This window comes from Neomonachus schauinslandi, chromosome 7 (assembly GCF_002201575.2).
Source record: "Neomonachus schauinslandi chromosome 7, ASM220157v2, whole genome shotgun sequence".
In the NCBI taxonomy this organism is placed as follows: Eukaryota; Metazoa; Chordata; class Mammalia; order Carnivora; family Phocidae; genus Neomonachus; species Neomonachus schauinslandi.
Genome location: NC_058409.1, coordinates 90,811,610 through 90,828,065, shown reverse-complemented (window position 1 = coordinate 90,828,065; position 16,456 = coordinate 90,811,610). Strand labels below are relative to the sequence as shown.

The 16,456-nt window shown below is 53.2% G+C and overlaps 1 protein-coding gene across 1 annotated transcript in view; it reads left to right on the top strand.

The window, feature by feature from the left end:
- Nucleotides 1–13,031, top strand: part of FGF18 (fibroblast growth factor 18) — a 38,860-nt gene extending 25,829 nt beyond the window's left edge. The window contains exons 4-5 of the mRNA XM_021698322.2: nucleotides 4,966–5,072; nucleotides 11,908–13,031. Coding sequence (XP_021553997.1) covers nucleotides 4,966–5,072; nucleotides 11,908–12,174 — 374 coding nt within the window. The 3' untranslated portion in view covers nucleotides 12,175–13,031. The remainder of the gene's footprint in view (nucleotides 1–4,965; nucleotides 5,073–11,907) is intronic.
- The last annotated feature ends 3,425 nt before the right edge of the window (nucleotides 13,032–16,456 follow it).

The window sequence follows — 16,456 nt, the reverse complement described above, 5'->3', positions numbered from 1 at the left end:
AGTCAGTCAGTCAGTCAATGTCACTTCCCTTTTCCCTGCCTTGGCTGGCCTGCAGGGTATTTGTACCCTTCTGCCTAACTCGGAATCTCTGTCTGTCTCAGACTAGCTCTGGAGTTACTCTGCCAGCGTTCAAATCCTGGACCTACTCTGTGGCTCTGGGCATGTAACTTATCTGCTCAGTGCCTCAGTTGCTTCATCTATAAAATGGGTATTATAGTCCTTACCTCATAGGATTGTGAGCATCTAATGAGGCACTGCACATTCAGACTAAGCACTGTGCCTACAGATGGTAAATGCTCAAATAAGTATTTGTTGGGACTTTTAAATTATCATTGTTACTTCAAGCATTTAAGAAAATAGGGGGAAAAAAAGGGAGCATGAGTTTTTTATAGAAAGGGCACTGTGGGCATCTCTACCAATAGTCCCTCTGCATCAAGAAAGTGAGGTCAAAGCAAAGACCTTCCCCGCCTTCGGTGTTTACTCGCTTACTCTCCCAGGGAAGGGACTGATGCAGAGGGAAGGTAAAGGGAGCAGTGGACAAGATAAGACCAAGACTTCTGGGCTAGGCTGCCTGGGTTTTAACTCCATCACCGTGTAACCTTGGGACTCAGTTTTCTCACCTGTAACATGGGGATGATAATAACAGTTCTCACCTCATGGGATTATTATGAGGATATTGTGAGTGACAGAATATGCGTATAGTGCCCACTACATCATAAGCTCTAAATAAATGTAGATTACTGATAATATTTCTAGAGGGGCAGAACTGGAAGAGGCCTTGGAGGTCACCTAGGCCTGGCCCGGAGAGGAACAGGGTCTTCCCCTCTGTCACATGACAAGTCGGAAGATGTGACAATAATCCTGAGGCTGGGGACAGGTGGGTGGGAGCTCAGACTTCTAGTGAGTGGCAGGAGTAGCACCAGCCAGTGGGGAGCGGAGTGGCCGAGGGCATTGACTGTGGAGTCAGACTGGGTCCCAACATCTGCCCTGCTTTGACCAGCTGTGTGCCCTTGGGCAAGTCCCTTCACCTCCCGGAATCTTGTTTTCTTTAACTCTTACCTTAAATAGTGTTACTCATATCTACTTCACAAAGCCGTTTATGCATTTACTAAAATTTACTTGTTGATCATTTCCTGTGAGCCAGGTATGGGCTAGGCACCAGAAATCACAGTGGTGTATAAGACAGGTAAGGTCTGCTGTAGTGGAGCTTACCTTCCGGTGGAGAGAGACAGATAATTAAAAAAAAGATAGCAACTAAGACCATCTGGAGAAGAGCTCTGAGGAGAATGGAGCAGGGGTGGGTAGAGCTGGACTGGGGAGGGCGGTAAGACATTGGATGGTGTAGCCAGGAAAGGCCTCTCTGAGGAGTTGACATTTGAGTAGCAACCTAAGAGAAGAGAAGCCTCTATGGGAAGCTCTAGGCAAGGCAGCCTCCAGGTAGAGGGAATAGCAAGTGCAAAGGCCCTGAGGCAGGAGTGTGCGTGGTGTGTCAGAGAGGAACAGCAAAGGGGCTTGTTGGCTGGAGGGCTGTGAGTGAGGGTGGGATGTAGGAAGGATCAGTAGGGGCCGGAGCATGTGTACCATCTGGGTCCCCATGAAGAGGCTAGATTTTAAGTGGGTTGGAGATCCCTAGGAGGCTTTTAGCAGGAAAGAGATAAAATTAATTTTATATTTTTAAAGGATCTCTCTGGCAGAGAGAGGAGGCTGCTGAGTTGTGCAGTCTGGAGGGGATGCCTAGAGAGGAGGTCTGATGAGGAGTGGAGCCAGATAACGTCCCAGACTCCTCCTGCCTGGCCTGGTACAGGCCTTGAGAATGGAACTGAGCCCAGCTGAGGTTTCTGAGCTCCTGAGAGTTGCATGTTGGGGGCTTGGGTCATGAGTAGGGGGGCCGTGATGCTGTGGACGAAGTAGTCTGTGGAGCAAACCTGGCCTGGGTGGGTGGGGTCTCTCTTTCCATCTCTCTCTCTCCATCTCTGTCTCTCTCTCTTTTTCTCTCTCTTTCTGAGAACTGCTGCCGCTATTACTCCCCGCAGACTTTACATAATTCTGGCCCGGCTCCCTCCTCATTATGTCATGCACCCAAGTGGAGTCTAGGTCACTGCAAGGCCTGCTGTGGTCGGGAAGAACAGACTGCTGGCTCCCCGGCATGGCATCTGGAGCAGACCTTCCCCATGCTGGGGTGAGGGCAGCTAGGCTTGTGAGGGTAGAGGTGCAGCCCAGCCCCAGCCTAAGCCCTTTGGACAGCTCGGGCAAAGGCCAGGGCTTTCTGTGGTGGGCTGTGACTGATGAGCCTTGGGGGATTGGGGGGGCGGGCAGAGGGCTACATCTCCCCGGAGTTGGGGGACCTCCCCTAATGCCCAGGCCCCAGCAGAAAATTAGGCAGACCTGATGGCAGCCCCTCCTGCTGGGTTGCGTCTCTGAACCTCAGTTTCCTAAACTATAAAATGGGGACAAAACCACCCAAGCTCAAGGTGAAGTATAAATTTCAGTGGGCTCACGTGGGAGCCAGAATGGTAGGAACTGCTCTGGGGACAGAGGTCCAGGCATGTGCTGGGAGAGGGACAGACTTCCCCTCAGACTCACTTGGGGTCTCTTGGGCCATAGTCCTGGGGCCTGAGCCCCTTTCTATAGTCTCCCATCCCTACTCCTCTCCTAGGCTCTGCCCCAATCCCAGAAAGAATCAGAATAGGGGTGAGCCTCCCCCTCCCCATTGCACAGGTCAGGAGATTGAGGCCAGGGGGAGGTGGTGTGCCTGGCTCAAGGTCACACAGCCCAGCATGGCGATGCCAGAAATGGAATCAGACCCCATAAGTCCCAGCCCAACGTATGTTCTGATGCACTTTGCAGTGTGGGATGCCTGTGACCCTGGAGGATGCTGAAGAAGTTCAGGTCAGAAGGCATGCCTGGGGAGACAAGTTTGGTTCTACTTCTGCCCTTTTACATGCATCTGATTTTTTCCCACTATGCTGTGTGTGTGTGTGTGTGCGCGCGCGTGTGTGTGTGTTTAGGGGAAAAGGGTTTAGTTTTGCAGTTATTACAAAACTTAACACAATAGTTACTTCCCTCACCTGGCCTCTGAGAACAGGTGCTAGGACCTTTCTGCCTTCCTTTTGTGGAATCCTCACAATACCTTCTGAAGAGTAAGGATGATTATACCCATTTTACAGGTGAGGAAACTGAGGCCCAAGATCACATGGTTGGCAAGTGGAGCCGGGGTTTCATTCCCAGGTCTGCGCGTTCCAAAGCTCTCACCTTTCCCTTACATGTGCTGTCTTCTTCACCCCCCTGGGATGGGGGACACTCCTGAACCCCACGACCTCCGTCCTGTGTGGTGCCTGAGCGTTTCAAGGAGATGCAGAAAGCAAGCCCCAGGCTGCTCTGATGTTTGGCTCTGGGTTCCCAGGGAGAGTTACAGGGAGTTTGAATTAAAGGAGAGCGGGGAGGATGCGGGGCTTGTAACCCCCTATCTCAGTGTTGCTTAATTTTCTTGACTGTGTTTACTAGGGATGGGGGAAGGTGGAGAGAAGAATGTGCCTCCCCCTCCCTCCCTGTTTCTAGAATTACTAAATTCTTGTTAGATCTTTAAATTTTATGTAAATTCTTCTTATTTTCCTTGGAAAGGTGGGGTATCATATTTTAATTAGTAGTGGTGTCAAAGGAGGGCTAGATTAATTATTGGAAATCCTGAGTTCCAGCTGGTTTTAATTTTCACAGCAGGGCACCAGGGTATATATTTTTAATTTTTTTTTATTAAAATCATACCTAGTGTATTTTAGGGGCACCGAGGTACACGCTTTGTGGCTCCAAGGATGCCGTATTTAGGGCTATGATTTTTGTTATGGAGAAGCAAGTCCCTTGTCACTGAAATTAAAAGTTTGTGGGTGAGGGAGGGGCAGGTGCTGGGAAGCAAAGGGTCAAAGACGGGAGGGTGAGAATGGGGGAGTCATAGGCAAAGAAGGCAGCGGTGGGAGGAGGTGTTGGGGAGGGAACCAGGCATAGGAATTCAAAGCCAGAGAGGACAGAGAGCTCAGAGAGTGTGTGTGGCCTACTGAAGTCACACAGCACCTTATTGGGGAGAAAAAGTGGATTGGCAGAGGGACAGGGATTAGGCACAGCATGCCTAATCAAGGGACAGTCACCCTTTGACCATTTGACACCCTTGCTCAGTCAGGGCTTTGGGGGATCAGCTCTGGACACCACCCTCTCCTAAGGGAGGTTCTATGGAGAGTGGGTCGTTTAGTGTGGGGTCTCCTACTTCGAACCAGGGAATATTGGGTCCTGATTGGGACTTCTGGGCTCCTGGAAGTTCGCTATGTTTCCGCCTCGGTGGCCTTGATTGAGCAAAGTAGAATATTCTGAAGATAGCCTCCATTCCCGGGGGCCTTAAACCTCCCCTCTCTGGGCCTTCCCCACTTTAAGTTACAAAGGTGTGGCGTGGGGAGGGGACATAGAAGGGGTTCTACATGTTTGCCCTGGAGGGAGGGGCCTTTGACCTAAATTTTGGAGGAAGTAGCTTGATATCCCCCGAGGCAGGGTGTGAGCGTGCCCGTGCAAACTCGCATGTGTTTTTCTGTGCCCCCATTCTAGAGACTGCTACTTCTCTGGGGTTATTGGTGGCTGTGTGTCCTGTTCTGGGGGAACAGAGATGAGGGGCTGGTGGGGTGGGTGAGGGGAGAATACACTGGTCTTTAGCCACAAGGGGCAGAACAACCCTCCAGCTGGAGCCATGTAGGTCCCAAGTGGAGTCAAGAGAGGCTGGGGGTGGAGAACACAGACGGAAGGCTTCTCTGGCTGCCTAAGGGGCAGGGTGCCCCAGTGAGACCTGTTCAAAGCCTTCCCCATGCCCAATGTTGGAGCAGTGAGGGGGTCCAGGGACAGGGTCAGGGATCATGTCGCTGAGCCTTTCGGCCAAACCATTGCCCCTGGTAAAAAAAATGTGTCTTGTTCTCCTTCTGCCTTTCGAAGCCCAGCTCCTAGTGGAGACAGACACCTTCGGTAGTCAAGTCCGGATCAAGGGCAAGGAGACGGAATTCTACCTGTGTATGAACCGGAAAGGCAAGCTCGTGGGGAAGGTGAGTGATGGTCTGGAATTCCCAGGGTATTCAGGAGGGTTCCCCCTGGTAACACTGGGTAGCTGGAACAGGGTGCTCGGGGCCTTGTCAGCCCCAAATGGAAAACAAGCCCGGTGAGTGTGTGTGTGTGTGTGTGTGTGTGTGTGTGTGTGTGTGAGAGAGAGAGAGAGAGAGAGAGAGAGATTCTGACTGTAATCTCTTCCTTTAGCCCCTTCTCTGCCCCCACATCACAGCCTGCCAGGCCGAGGTATCCATGGCCATGACCTTGGGGAGCATGCAGGGTCCTGATCTCTCCTGCTCGATGTGGACCCCGAAGGGCTCAGGGGCTCCCTGCCTGCATGTGTCTGCTGACTGAGAACAGGGAAGCGGCAGGCCGAGGGCTGGGGCCGCAGCAATGGTTGAACAATCGCCAGGGCTTTGCAGAGAAGCCCGGACCCCGCTGCCTCCTCAGCGCTGGGCCTTACGGTTCTAGCATTTCAGGAAGATTTTATTACTTTGGAATAGGCAACAGAGCTGCATGTAACAAATTAGGGTGGCGTGTGGGTATGGGGGGGTGGACCCACAGGCCTGGGGCTCTGAGTTTCCCCGGGTCCTGCTTGGTGTCCCCCTTTTTTCCTGGGTGTGCCTGTTTGTGAAGTTCATACACTTGCTTCCTTTGGGTGCTCCAGTGGAAGGTGTTACGGACAAGTAGCTACCTGGTGCTCATGCCCTGTGTTCTCTTCCCTTTGCTGGGCCCCTACTCATCCCCATATCTAACTTGTAAAATGGTTCTGTTGGACAGGTGGAGTGAGGGGTGCAGGGTAGATCCTGATTCTAAGGAGGATGGCTCTTCCTGTTCCCGTGCAAGGCCCTGGCTGGTGATTTGCATTTATTACACGGTCTTGGGAGGAGGCAGCAGGGCCCTGACTCCTGTTTAAGCCATGGTTTTGTTTTCCTGAATCCCCCAACTCTTCTCCCTCTTCCCCCCCTTCACACCCTAGTGGCTGGGGAGAGTGCAACAGGCCAGGGACTTGAGCCAGAGTTCCGTTGCTTCTTATTTGTTAACAATAACACTACTGATAGCTTCTGCTAATTGAGCACCTACTTTCTGCCAGGCACTGTGCAAAAATGCTCCCAAATAATCCCATGAGGTCGCCACCACTACCATCCCCATTTCGCAGAGGAGAAAGCTGAGGCTTGGCGCCGTCCGAGGCACTTGTCCCAGGTCCCACACTAGAGCGGCGCGGGATCCCAAGCCCGGTCTGGAAGGCAGAGGGTCCAGCCGCACTGCCCTCACCAACTGAAGCTTCTGCTCAGGGAGCACAAGAATAGTAATCCGCAGAGCGTGGCTCCGGGATGCCGGAGAGTGGTTTTAATTAGTGATTCACTTTCCGCGTCCCGGGGCGGCCGGCCGGCGAGGGGATCGGGGCAGGGGCGGCGGGCGGGCCGGGCGCCGGGTCCCCTGGCCTGGCAGTGCGTTTCCTGTGGCGGCGCAGCCCGGCCCCGCGTCAGGCGCTTTGTTCTCCTGCCCGCCCGGGCCGCCTCCCAGGCCCAACCTGCCTGCGGCTGGACGCTCGGCTTCCTTGCCTCGCGGCTTGCAGGGGGGGCGCGCGGCAGCCCGCCGTGCCCGGTGCCCGCGCGCCCCTCCCTCCGGTCTGCGCGCTTCCCGGCAGCTTGACCCCAGGGGGGCCGCGCTGGGGTCAAAAGAGCAGCCCCGCTCCCCGCCGCCGGCCGCCCACCGGCCGCCCGCCCGCCGGCTGGCCGCTGAGTCACCGCTTCCATAGGAGCCGGCTCCGATTTCCTGCCCCCTCGCCCTCTCTCCCGTCATTAATATTGGGGACGGTTCAGCTGGCGCTGGCTCGGCCAGGCTCGGCGCAGCCCGGGGAGGGCTCCCTCCTCTCCGCCCCCGCTCGCGGCAGCTCCCCCATCCCCGTACAGGCGCGCCCGTCTTCTGGGCTGGCCCCCAAATCCACCTGCCCCAGGATGGCCCTGGGCAGGCCCCCTGTTGCCCTCCGCCTAGCCCAGCTCCCCTCACTGTCTCTGGTCCTGGTAGCTAGAAGCCACAGGCTCTTGGGGTGCTGTTTCATCACAGCCTCCTAGGCAGGCAGGCCCCAAGGTCCTGGGGTTACCCCTGCGTTGTTCTTCATTGCTGCCACTGCCTCTATTGTGGCCTCATCCTTTCACTGGAACTGTCGCCCCAGCTGCCTCAGGAGTCCCAGCCTCAGGCTTTCGCCTTTGCCCACTACCCACCATCAGCTTTCTAAAGCGCATCCCCTGTCTTCCACCCCCAACCCATCTCAGAACCCATCCGTGGGTCCACACCGTCTACCATCTACCAGAGAAAGGCCACACTCCCTGAGGAGACACACAAGGCCCTGGGGAGCGTCCCTGGCCTCACAGCCCTGCCACCCATCCTCCGGTTCCTTCAGCCCCCGACACATGGCACTGCCAACTGCCGATCCCTGGGCAGGGCGTCCGGGCTTTGTACATGCTGATCGCCCCTCCCTCTGTCCATCTGCCCTAAGTCCTGCGCAGCCTTCAGCAGCTTCTGGCCTCCCCCACCCCTCATACAGCACACCTGCCCTGGAGCCCATAGTCCCTCACACGGTCCTCTGTTGCCTGTTGCTAACCCGAGTTGTCCCTGTTTGTCTGTGTGCCTACATCTCGCAACTCGACTGAGGGCTCCCGGAGGGCTGATTCCGGATCCATCCATCCATGCTCTGTGTACCGGGCCACAGAGCTGCAGAAGCACCAAAGAAGTAGAAAAATGGTTCTTGCTTTCTGAGGATTGTCTTAACCCACAGCTAAAATTATTCATGTCGAGCCAGGACGTCAAGTGCCCTAACTGCTGAGCCTCGGTGTCCTCATCTGTACAATGGCAATGATAATGCTGGCATCTGGTGGGCACTTGATAAATATGCATTCACTTCCCCTTTGAAGCCAGGCCACAAAGTTCCTCCTTCACCTGTGGAAACCTTTGACCTCAGCTTAGGCTCTGACTCCTTTGCAGGGGCCTAACAGGATAGCTTTCTTGGGTGGTCTTGACCCTGGGTGCCAGCCTTGCGCCTCTTTGGCCCTACATGCATCGAACCCCCACCAGAGCCTTTTCGGATGTTCTGGGCCCCTGGCTGTAGCTCTGCTGAACTATGACAATCATATACCAAAGCTCTGCCCCACGCCCCTGCATGCTCAGGTAGCCCCCTTCCCTTTGCCACCTTTCTGGACCCCACATCTCTCTGGCCCAGGAGGAAGCACATCCTTTCATTCCATGAACAGTTGTTGAGTATGGAGCACTATGTGCTAGGCATCCCCCCCTCTCCCCCAGTCTCTGAGGATTCACCCCAGATCGATCATTTTCTGATCTGCCCCCACCTGAGTGATCACTGGTGAGCCCTCCTTGGGGCAGCACAGGGCCACCCCAGACCTTTCAGGGCAGAGGGGTCCCCTGCCCACCACCACATCTTTGTGAAGACTGCTTTGGTTGTAAACGACTGCAGCCCAACTCAAAATGCCTTAAGCAAAAAAAGGAATTTTTTGGCTCACATAACTACAAATGTCCAGGGGGTAGTTCTAGTTTCAAGTAAGACGGGATCTAGGGGCCAAATGATGTCATCAGGATTCAGTCTTCAAATCAAATAGAAGGAATAGGACTCCAGTTTGGAAAGGAGGAGATTAGAGGTTGGAGGTGGGGGTGGGGGTGGGGGAGAGATGCTCAAATTCTACTTAATCACCAAAGTTCTGCGATGGGATATTCACTCACTCTGTAAATACTGATGGTCTGCCTTGCCCGAACCCATTGCGTCAGCATTTTTGGGGGTGAGGCCCAAGCACAGGTGTTTTTTTGTAAATCTTTGCAGGCAATAAGCAAGGTCATAGAGGTAGTCAGGAACAGAGGTGAGGATCAAGGCCAGGTGTGGCCTGCCAGTAGCTTCGAATCTGCTGTGTCTGAGCTCATGGGCGGGGGGGGGTGGGTGTCCCTTCACGGCGCTCCTCCGTTCCCCCCATTGAGGGGGGGGGGAGGGGGGGGCAGTTCCTGTGACCATCACAGGTACTGTGGCTCCTCCCAGGGGGCTCCCGAGCTCTGGGGTGCTGGGAATTTTAGCCCTCATAAATACACCCAGACACACACAAACAGTGCCAGGCGCTGTGTTTGCTCCTTGCATGTCCGAGACCTTGCTTCATGCTGATGGCAGCCGCGTGGGCCTGGGGAGGGGAAGTAGTTTTGACAGACAGCGCCCTGCCCTCTCTTCCATACTCTTTCTCCTCATGGACCTCTCTGGAACTGGGCAGAGGAGAAAGGAGCTGCAGTGGCAAATGCAGGTAAAAACGTGGCTCTGCCTCTTACAGGTCCCGTGCCCTTGGGCAAGCCGTTTCGCCCTCTTTGAACTCTGTTTTCTTCTAGCAGGGAGAGTCTACCTGAGCAAGTTCAGAGGATTAAATGAAATAATGCACGTGGAGATGTCGAGCCTATAATTGACAAGCAGGAAATGCTGAATGAGCGAGTGAATGAAGGAGTAGGGAGCCTAAGTGGCCAGGCCGGGAGCTCTGGTCCTCTACCTGCTGTGTGTCCCTTTCTCAGCACACCCCCAGGAGGGCCTCCCCTAGCTCACGACAGTCTCTGGGACATTGGTGAGGGATTCAGGGGACAGTATCCACTTTCTTTTAGGAGAAAGCCTTTTGAGGGGTCCCTGCCACCATTTCTATCCCAGAACTCTCCTTTATTCAACCACAAATGCTCTGGGTGCCCAAGACCTGTGCTGAGCCATGAGGGCAACTGACAGGTGGTCCTGACCTCCTGAAGCTCTTGGGCTAATGAGGAGGCAGGGAGATATGGGATTGCTCTGTTGGGGAGCAGGAGGAGGAGTGGGTGCCAAGGGGGAGAAGATGGAGTATGTGAGTCCCATAAAACCTAATGCTTGAATGGAGTCTTAAATGAAGAAGAGGGAGCTAGATGGCAGTGAAGGAAAGCTTCCTGGAGGAGGTGGTTACTGAGCTTGACCTTGAAGGATGAAAGCAGTTTTCCAGGTAGTGGCAGGTATTCTATGGTGGGGAACAGCATGGTGTAGGCTTTGTTCAGTTTGCTGTGACTGTTCCATTGAGAGTGACCAAGGGACCTGGACTTAGATTGGATAGGCAGCTTCCAGAATTATCCATGGGGGGCCCAGAGACCACTCCCCTCTACCTGCCTTGTACATATGTCCTACTTCCCTCACAAGAGCCCTTCATGGCTCACCCCCTGACAGACACTGTCCTCTGGGTCCCACATGCCTCCCAGTCCCACCCACTGCCTGCTCTGTACCCTCCTCAAAAGATCTCGGCCTCCAGGGAATGTTTTCTTACCCTGTCTGTCCCTTTCTACAAAGTTCAGCACTTTGTCTGCAGGGCCCAAGCTTGCCCTCCACTCAAAGGTGAACGTTCCTGGAAGCTCCAGCCTGTTTTCCACTTCAAACAAAAGGCTGGAACTCGCACCTCAGGCACCACGCACAGCCAGACCGCTGGGCTTCCAGCTTGGCTGGGCATCCGTCCGTAACGAGGAGTGGGCCCAGCCTAAATTTGGAGATGTTAGTTGGAAACTCGAGTGCTGCTAATTCAGGCCTTCCAGCTTTGTGTGCTTCTCGCTCTTCTACATGGAGCAATTCGGCTGTCTCAGGGAGGAGATTCAGAGCCCTGCCTCCCACCATCCTTTGTCCAGCTCCGATCCAGGGAGGGAGGCCAGAGCCATCTGAACCACCTGCTCTTCAGAAATAATTTAGCAATTTCCTACTGTGTACGGGGCTCGAGTATAAGTATCATTCCTTACAACATTTCTGTGACGCAGGGGTCCCTGTCCCGGTTTGGTCAGACGAGGAATCCGACGTCTAGAGAGTGGAATTAACTAGCCTGAGGTCACATAAGGAAGTGTTAGAGTTGTTTCAGCTTCTGACTCCAAATCTAGTACTCCTTGCCCGGCATCCCTTGTGTCCTAGGGAGTTCACACATCTGCTGGGGAGCCTGATCTCAGAACCAAAGGCATAGGCTTTGGAGTTTGGCCATGCAAAAACTCTTATTCTTGGAGGTCCCCACCCCTCTTCACACCAAACATTTAAAATGCACCATATCCCACGTTAAATGTAATTTAAATGTAACTGTATTGCAGTGGAGGGGAGTGGCAGTGGTGTAGCAGACTTCATACCAGGTTTTGTGCACATCTGCAGGGACTCCTTTCTGTTGCAGGTGATAGAAAATAATCTCAACTACTTTAAAGGAAATGAGGTAATGAGCTTCAGATTCTGTTTGGTCCAGAGCCCAAAGGCTGTGACCAGAACTTGGTTTCTCTCATTCCCTTCCTCTTGGCTTTACTTCCTCTGTGTTGGCCTTATTGTCAGACAGCGTTTCTCCTCATTGTGGTAAAACGGCTACCTTTGCTTCAGCCTTACATGTTCCTCAAGTTTAAATCAGCCTGTGTTTTGGGGGATTATACAAGGGTCTTGAGGAGCACTCTGATTGGATGGCTCAGGCCACGTGCCGAGCTCTGCAGCAGTCATAGGAAATAATGTTTTATTGGCCAGGTCTGGGTTTCGTGTTCTAGTAGAGTTGAAGTGGAAGCCCCTGGCTGTAGCGTACTGAGTGGGGAAGGGATAGATTCCTGAATGACAGTGGGAATCTATTACCTAATTGGCGGGTAGGGAAGGAGGCAGGGGCCAATATGACAAGTCCACTGCACAGATCCAGGAAGTGAAATTACTGGGGACAAAACTTGGGTCGGGCCCTCTACTCTACTGCCCCAAGCCTCCGCCACCTGCGCACACCCTGTCCACGTAGCTGTGCCCCTCACACCCACCCTCCCCTTCTCACCTTCTTTTCTCGTCTCCTACAGCCCGATGGCACCAGCAAGGAGTGTGTGTTCATTGAGAAGGTCCTGGAGAACAACTACACAGCCCTGATGTCCGCCAAGTACTCTGGCTGGTACGTGGGCTTCACCAAGAAGGGGCGGCCGCGGAAGGGTCCCAAGACCCGGGAGAACCAGCAGGACGTGCACTTCATGAAGCGCTACCCCAAGGGACAGGCAGAGCTGCAGAAACCCTTCAAGTACACCACGGTGACCAAGAGGTCCCGGCGGATTCGCCCCACGCACCCCGGCTAGGCTGGCCCCACCGCAGCCCCCCAGGCTGCCCCCAGGCCCACACTCACACTCACAGAGAACTGCATCAGAGGAATATTTTTACATGAGAAATTAGGGAGAAGCTCTATTTTTGTACATTGTGTTTAAAAGAAGACAAAAACCGAACCAAAACTCTTGGGGTGGGGGGAGCGATAAGGATTTTATTGTTGACTTGAAACCCCCTGTCTCTGACAAAAGACTCACAAAAAGGGACTGTTGTCAGCGTACAAGTGCTTGTCTCTCTCTAGGAACAGACAACTCTAATCTTGTCCCCAGAGGAGGATTTGAAGGAGGAAAACGACGCTCTGAGAAACCAAAGTCCTTTTTCCCAAAGGTTCTGAAAGAAAGAAAAAAAAAAAAAAAGAAAAAAAGAAAAAAAAGAAAAACAAAGAGAAAGTAGTACCCATCCCCAGACTCCCCCTTTCCCAACCCCCTATCCCTGCCCCAGACTCCAACAAAAATCGCTCTCTGGTTTGCAGTCATTTATTTATTGTCCGCTGCAAGCTGTCCCGAGACACCGCGCAGGGAAGGCGTGCCCCTCGGAATTCTCGGCGCCTCGACTTCCGACGACAGACGGCCTCGTCCAATCAAGTGACCCTGCATTGCTCGCAGTTCTGGAGGATGCTGCTATCGACCTTCCGTGACTCACGTGACCTAGTACACCAATGATAAGGGAATATTTTAAAACCAGCTATATTATATATATTATATATATATAAGCTATTTATTTCACCTCTCTGTATATTGCAGTTTCATGAACCAAGTATTACTGCCTCAACAATTAAAAACAATCGACAAATTATTTAAAAAAACCAGGAGGTGAGTGGTGGTGGGGGGCGGGGCTCAGGCAGGGCGGGCCCCTTTGTGTTTCATTCTTGGTGGTGTGCGCTCTTGGCTCTGAGAGCTGGGGCCTCGCTCATTCATTCGTGCGCTGATTCGTGCCACCGCGCCTGCCCCGCGCGCTGCTCTAGGCACTGAGAACGCAGCTTTAGACGGAGGGATCTTAGCTTCTGGACATCCTTGCCCTCAGAGAGATTACGTTCCCATGAGTCATTGATTGGATGACCGATTCAGGCACATGCGTTCACAAACCTTTGCTCGCCATCTCCTACGTTCTTCGGTGCACTGGGTATTTATCAAAAAACACACCAAAAACATGCCAGCCTCCAGGGAACTTCACTTAGTCACCGATTCATTGCTTCGTTCATTCATTTACTGATGGAACCCCTCATTCAACATATATTTATTAAGCACTTCGCTAAGTGCCAGGCACTGTTTTAGGTACTGGGAATTCATCAAAGAACGAAACATACCCCAAATCATGCTGCATGGAGCTTACAGGCTCGGGATTATTGCTTGAGTCATTTGTAGAGCCCGCATCTGGGTTTTGCCAGGCACAGGCTGAGCAAGGCAGCCCTGGGCCCCCTTCTGTGTCTGGTGGTAGAGCAGTCAGAGGGCCCAGGTCGGGCCCAGACTCTCATGGGCAGGAGTGCAAGGAGTCTGTCTGCCTCTTTAACTTCCAGGGGCCCTTTCTCCTAGGTCTTCCCCAGGGCCTGGCCAGGATGTAGGGGAGAGGCCGGCTTAGTCTTGGGGTGGGAAGCAGATTGGGCAGGAGGTTGACTGAAGAGGAGGATGTCTCCTGTGGGGGTCCTGCTGCTGTCACCTGCCTCCCTCGAAACCACCTCCTGCCAAGACTGGCCAGGAGAAGTCCCCAGGGAAGCCCTACAGAGAGGAAGGAAAGAGGGGGGCAGGAGAACCTTCTCTGGCTGGGCCGGGGCTTGGCTTCTGACCTGTGTGCTCTCTCTGCAACCCACCTCCGAGCTCCGGCCAAGCATAACTCTTGGTTCTGTCCTTCCTCCCTGCATGATGAGGGTCTCTCTCCATCCTGGGGCCCCATCCCGTGTGTCCCAGCACATTTGCTTGGGGCTTTGTGAAGCTCTTTCAGGTGCATGATCTCATTGTGACCTCAGGACAACCTGTGAGGAAGATATTGTCATTATTCCCATTTTATAGATGGAGGAGACTGAGGCCCAGAAACATTTAGCAGCTTCCCCAAGATCACAGAATAAGAAAGTTGGGGCTGGTGTCCAAATCCTACACTCCCCAGGGTGGCAGTAGCTGCCACTTGGTGAGGCCCTCCCGTGTTTCAGATGGCCTGCTGGGGACTTTACAGGGCCTGTCTGGGCCTCACTACACATCCTGGCGTGGGACATGGGTACCCTTGACTGAGGCTCAGAGAGACCATCAATGTGTCCAAGGCCTCAGTGAGTGGGCGACTGAGCCTGAGACCCCCGGGGATAGTAATTGTGATGGTGCTTGTCATTTACTGAGCACCTACTGTGTGTCAGTTCCTTTCACACTCTGTCATTTAATTTGAACAATAACCCTAGGAGAAGGGTGTGCCCTGTCTTTTGCACTGAAGGTTTCAGAGATGTGAAATGACCTGCCCAAAGCAATTCAAGCTAGAAAATCGTGGAGTCAGAATTCAATCGATCATTTATTTATTCATCCAATAATATGTGTTTAGTTTACTCTGTGCCAGATGCTCTTCAGAGGCTAGAGATACAGCAGTGAACTGAGCAGATCCCCTGCCCTCGTGGAGCTTACATTCCATTGGGGAAAATCAATAAACCAAATAGAATATATGTCAGATAGTGATAAATCATAAAATAGGGAAAAATAAAATAGGATGAAGGGATAGAGAGGGATGGGGCTGCTATTTTAGACAGAGTGCTCAGGGAAGGCCTCTGGAGTGGGGGGCACAGGCAGACACTGAGGGGAAGAGCATTCTGGACAGAGGGAACAGAGAGTGCTAAGGCCCGGAGGCCTGTCAGAGAATAAAGAAGGGCCTGGAGGGTGGAGCATAGTGAATAGGGGAGGAGGCAGAGTTTTGAAGGGGGCCAGACCACCGCTTGGGGAGTGAGACGGAGAGCCACATGTGATATACCTTATGTAAAGGGACTGCTCTGGCTACCGTGTGGAGAAGGATGGCAGTTTCTAGCCTAGGACCGCCCGATGCCGTAAGCTGGGCTCTCACCACTGCCCTGGGCTGCTGGCTCTGCCCACCCCCTCACAGGCCGCGGGCGCCTCCCACATGCAGCACCTTTGCTCCATCTCACAGAGCAATGAGGCTGGCATTTATTCTCTTTTCCTGCCCCTCTGGAGACTCCCTGTCTTTGGAAGATGCAGGCCCAGCTTCTGTTTACTCTAGACAGGCTTCCTGGATAGTTCCTGGACAATGAGAAATATGTTACTGATAGGCACAGTGGACTGGCGGGAAGATTTCCCAGCCACGGATGATGTCTTAGGATGTTCGCTTCACGGAGGAGCCAAGTGAGTGTTTCCACAGTCCAGCTGAGTAGGGAAATCTTTTAGAGCACCTATTATGTACCAAGAACAATCTTATTGAATCTACCCAACAGTCTTCGGGGTGGGCATCTTTAGCCTTATTTTATAAAGCAGACTCAGAGAAGTGGAGTCACTCCCCTGAGGTCACACAGCTAGTCAATAAAAGCACTGGGACTTGAGCCCAGGTCTGGCTGATCCCTACAGCTTGGAGCTCTTGGCACCTGTCCAGGGTTTCAGTCTCTCCCACCCCCGGCCCTCTCTATCCTGTCTTGGTGTCCATTATCCCTCAACCCACCGGAAGGAGGAGACAGATAGAGGACACATTCCCACGTCCCTGATGACAGCTCTACTCCTACCCTCCTGGATCCTTTCCAGGATGTCAGTGTCACAGAAGGTACAGGGATCTGGGACCTAAGGCACCTGAGTTTATTTTCAGCTTGGCTGCTTTGGCAGCTATGTGACCTTGAGGAGTATCCCTCATCAATCCAATTGTTTTCACCTTGCAGGTCACCGATGTAATGTTCAAAAGAGATAGCCGAGCAAATAATTGGGGATTATTCCTGCCCAGGAAGAGCTGGAAGGCACCCAGGCAGGTGTTTTACCCTCAGTCTTCTCTCCATTTCCCTTCAACCTCATCACTTTAGAGAGGAAGCAATCACAACCCAGACAGAGAGAGCGACCTGCTCCAGGGCACCCAGCGAGTTAACGACAGAGCCCATTAGATGACCAATGAATAGTGATGATAGTGATTAATAAACACGCTGGAGTATGGCAAAGGGAGATGAGTCAGGGCTCTTCTAGGGAGCTCAGGGGCCAGGTGGGTGGCTGGCCAGGTCCCTCTTAGCATCCTTCCCAAATTTGCTTCTTGGCCCAAGGAAACAGAGGGCAAGGAGGAGAGGGCTGAGGTTTCTTGGTC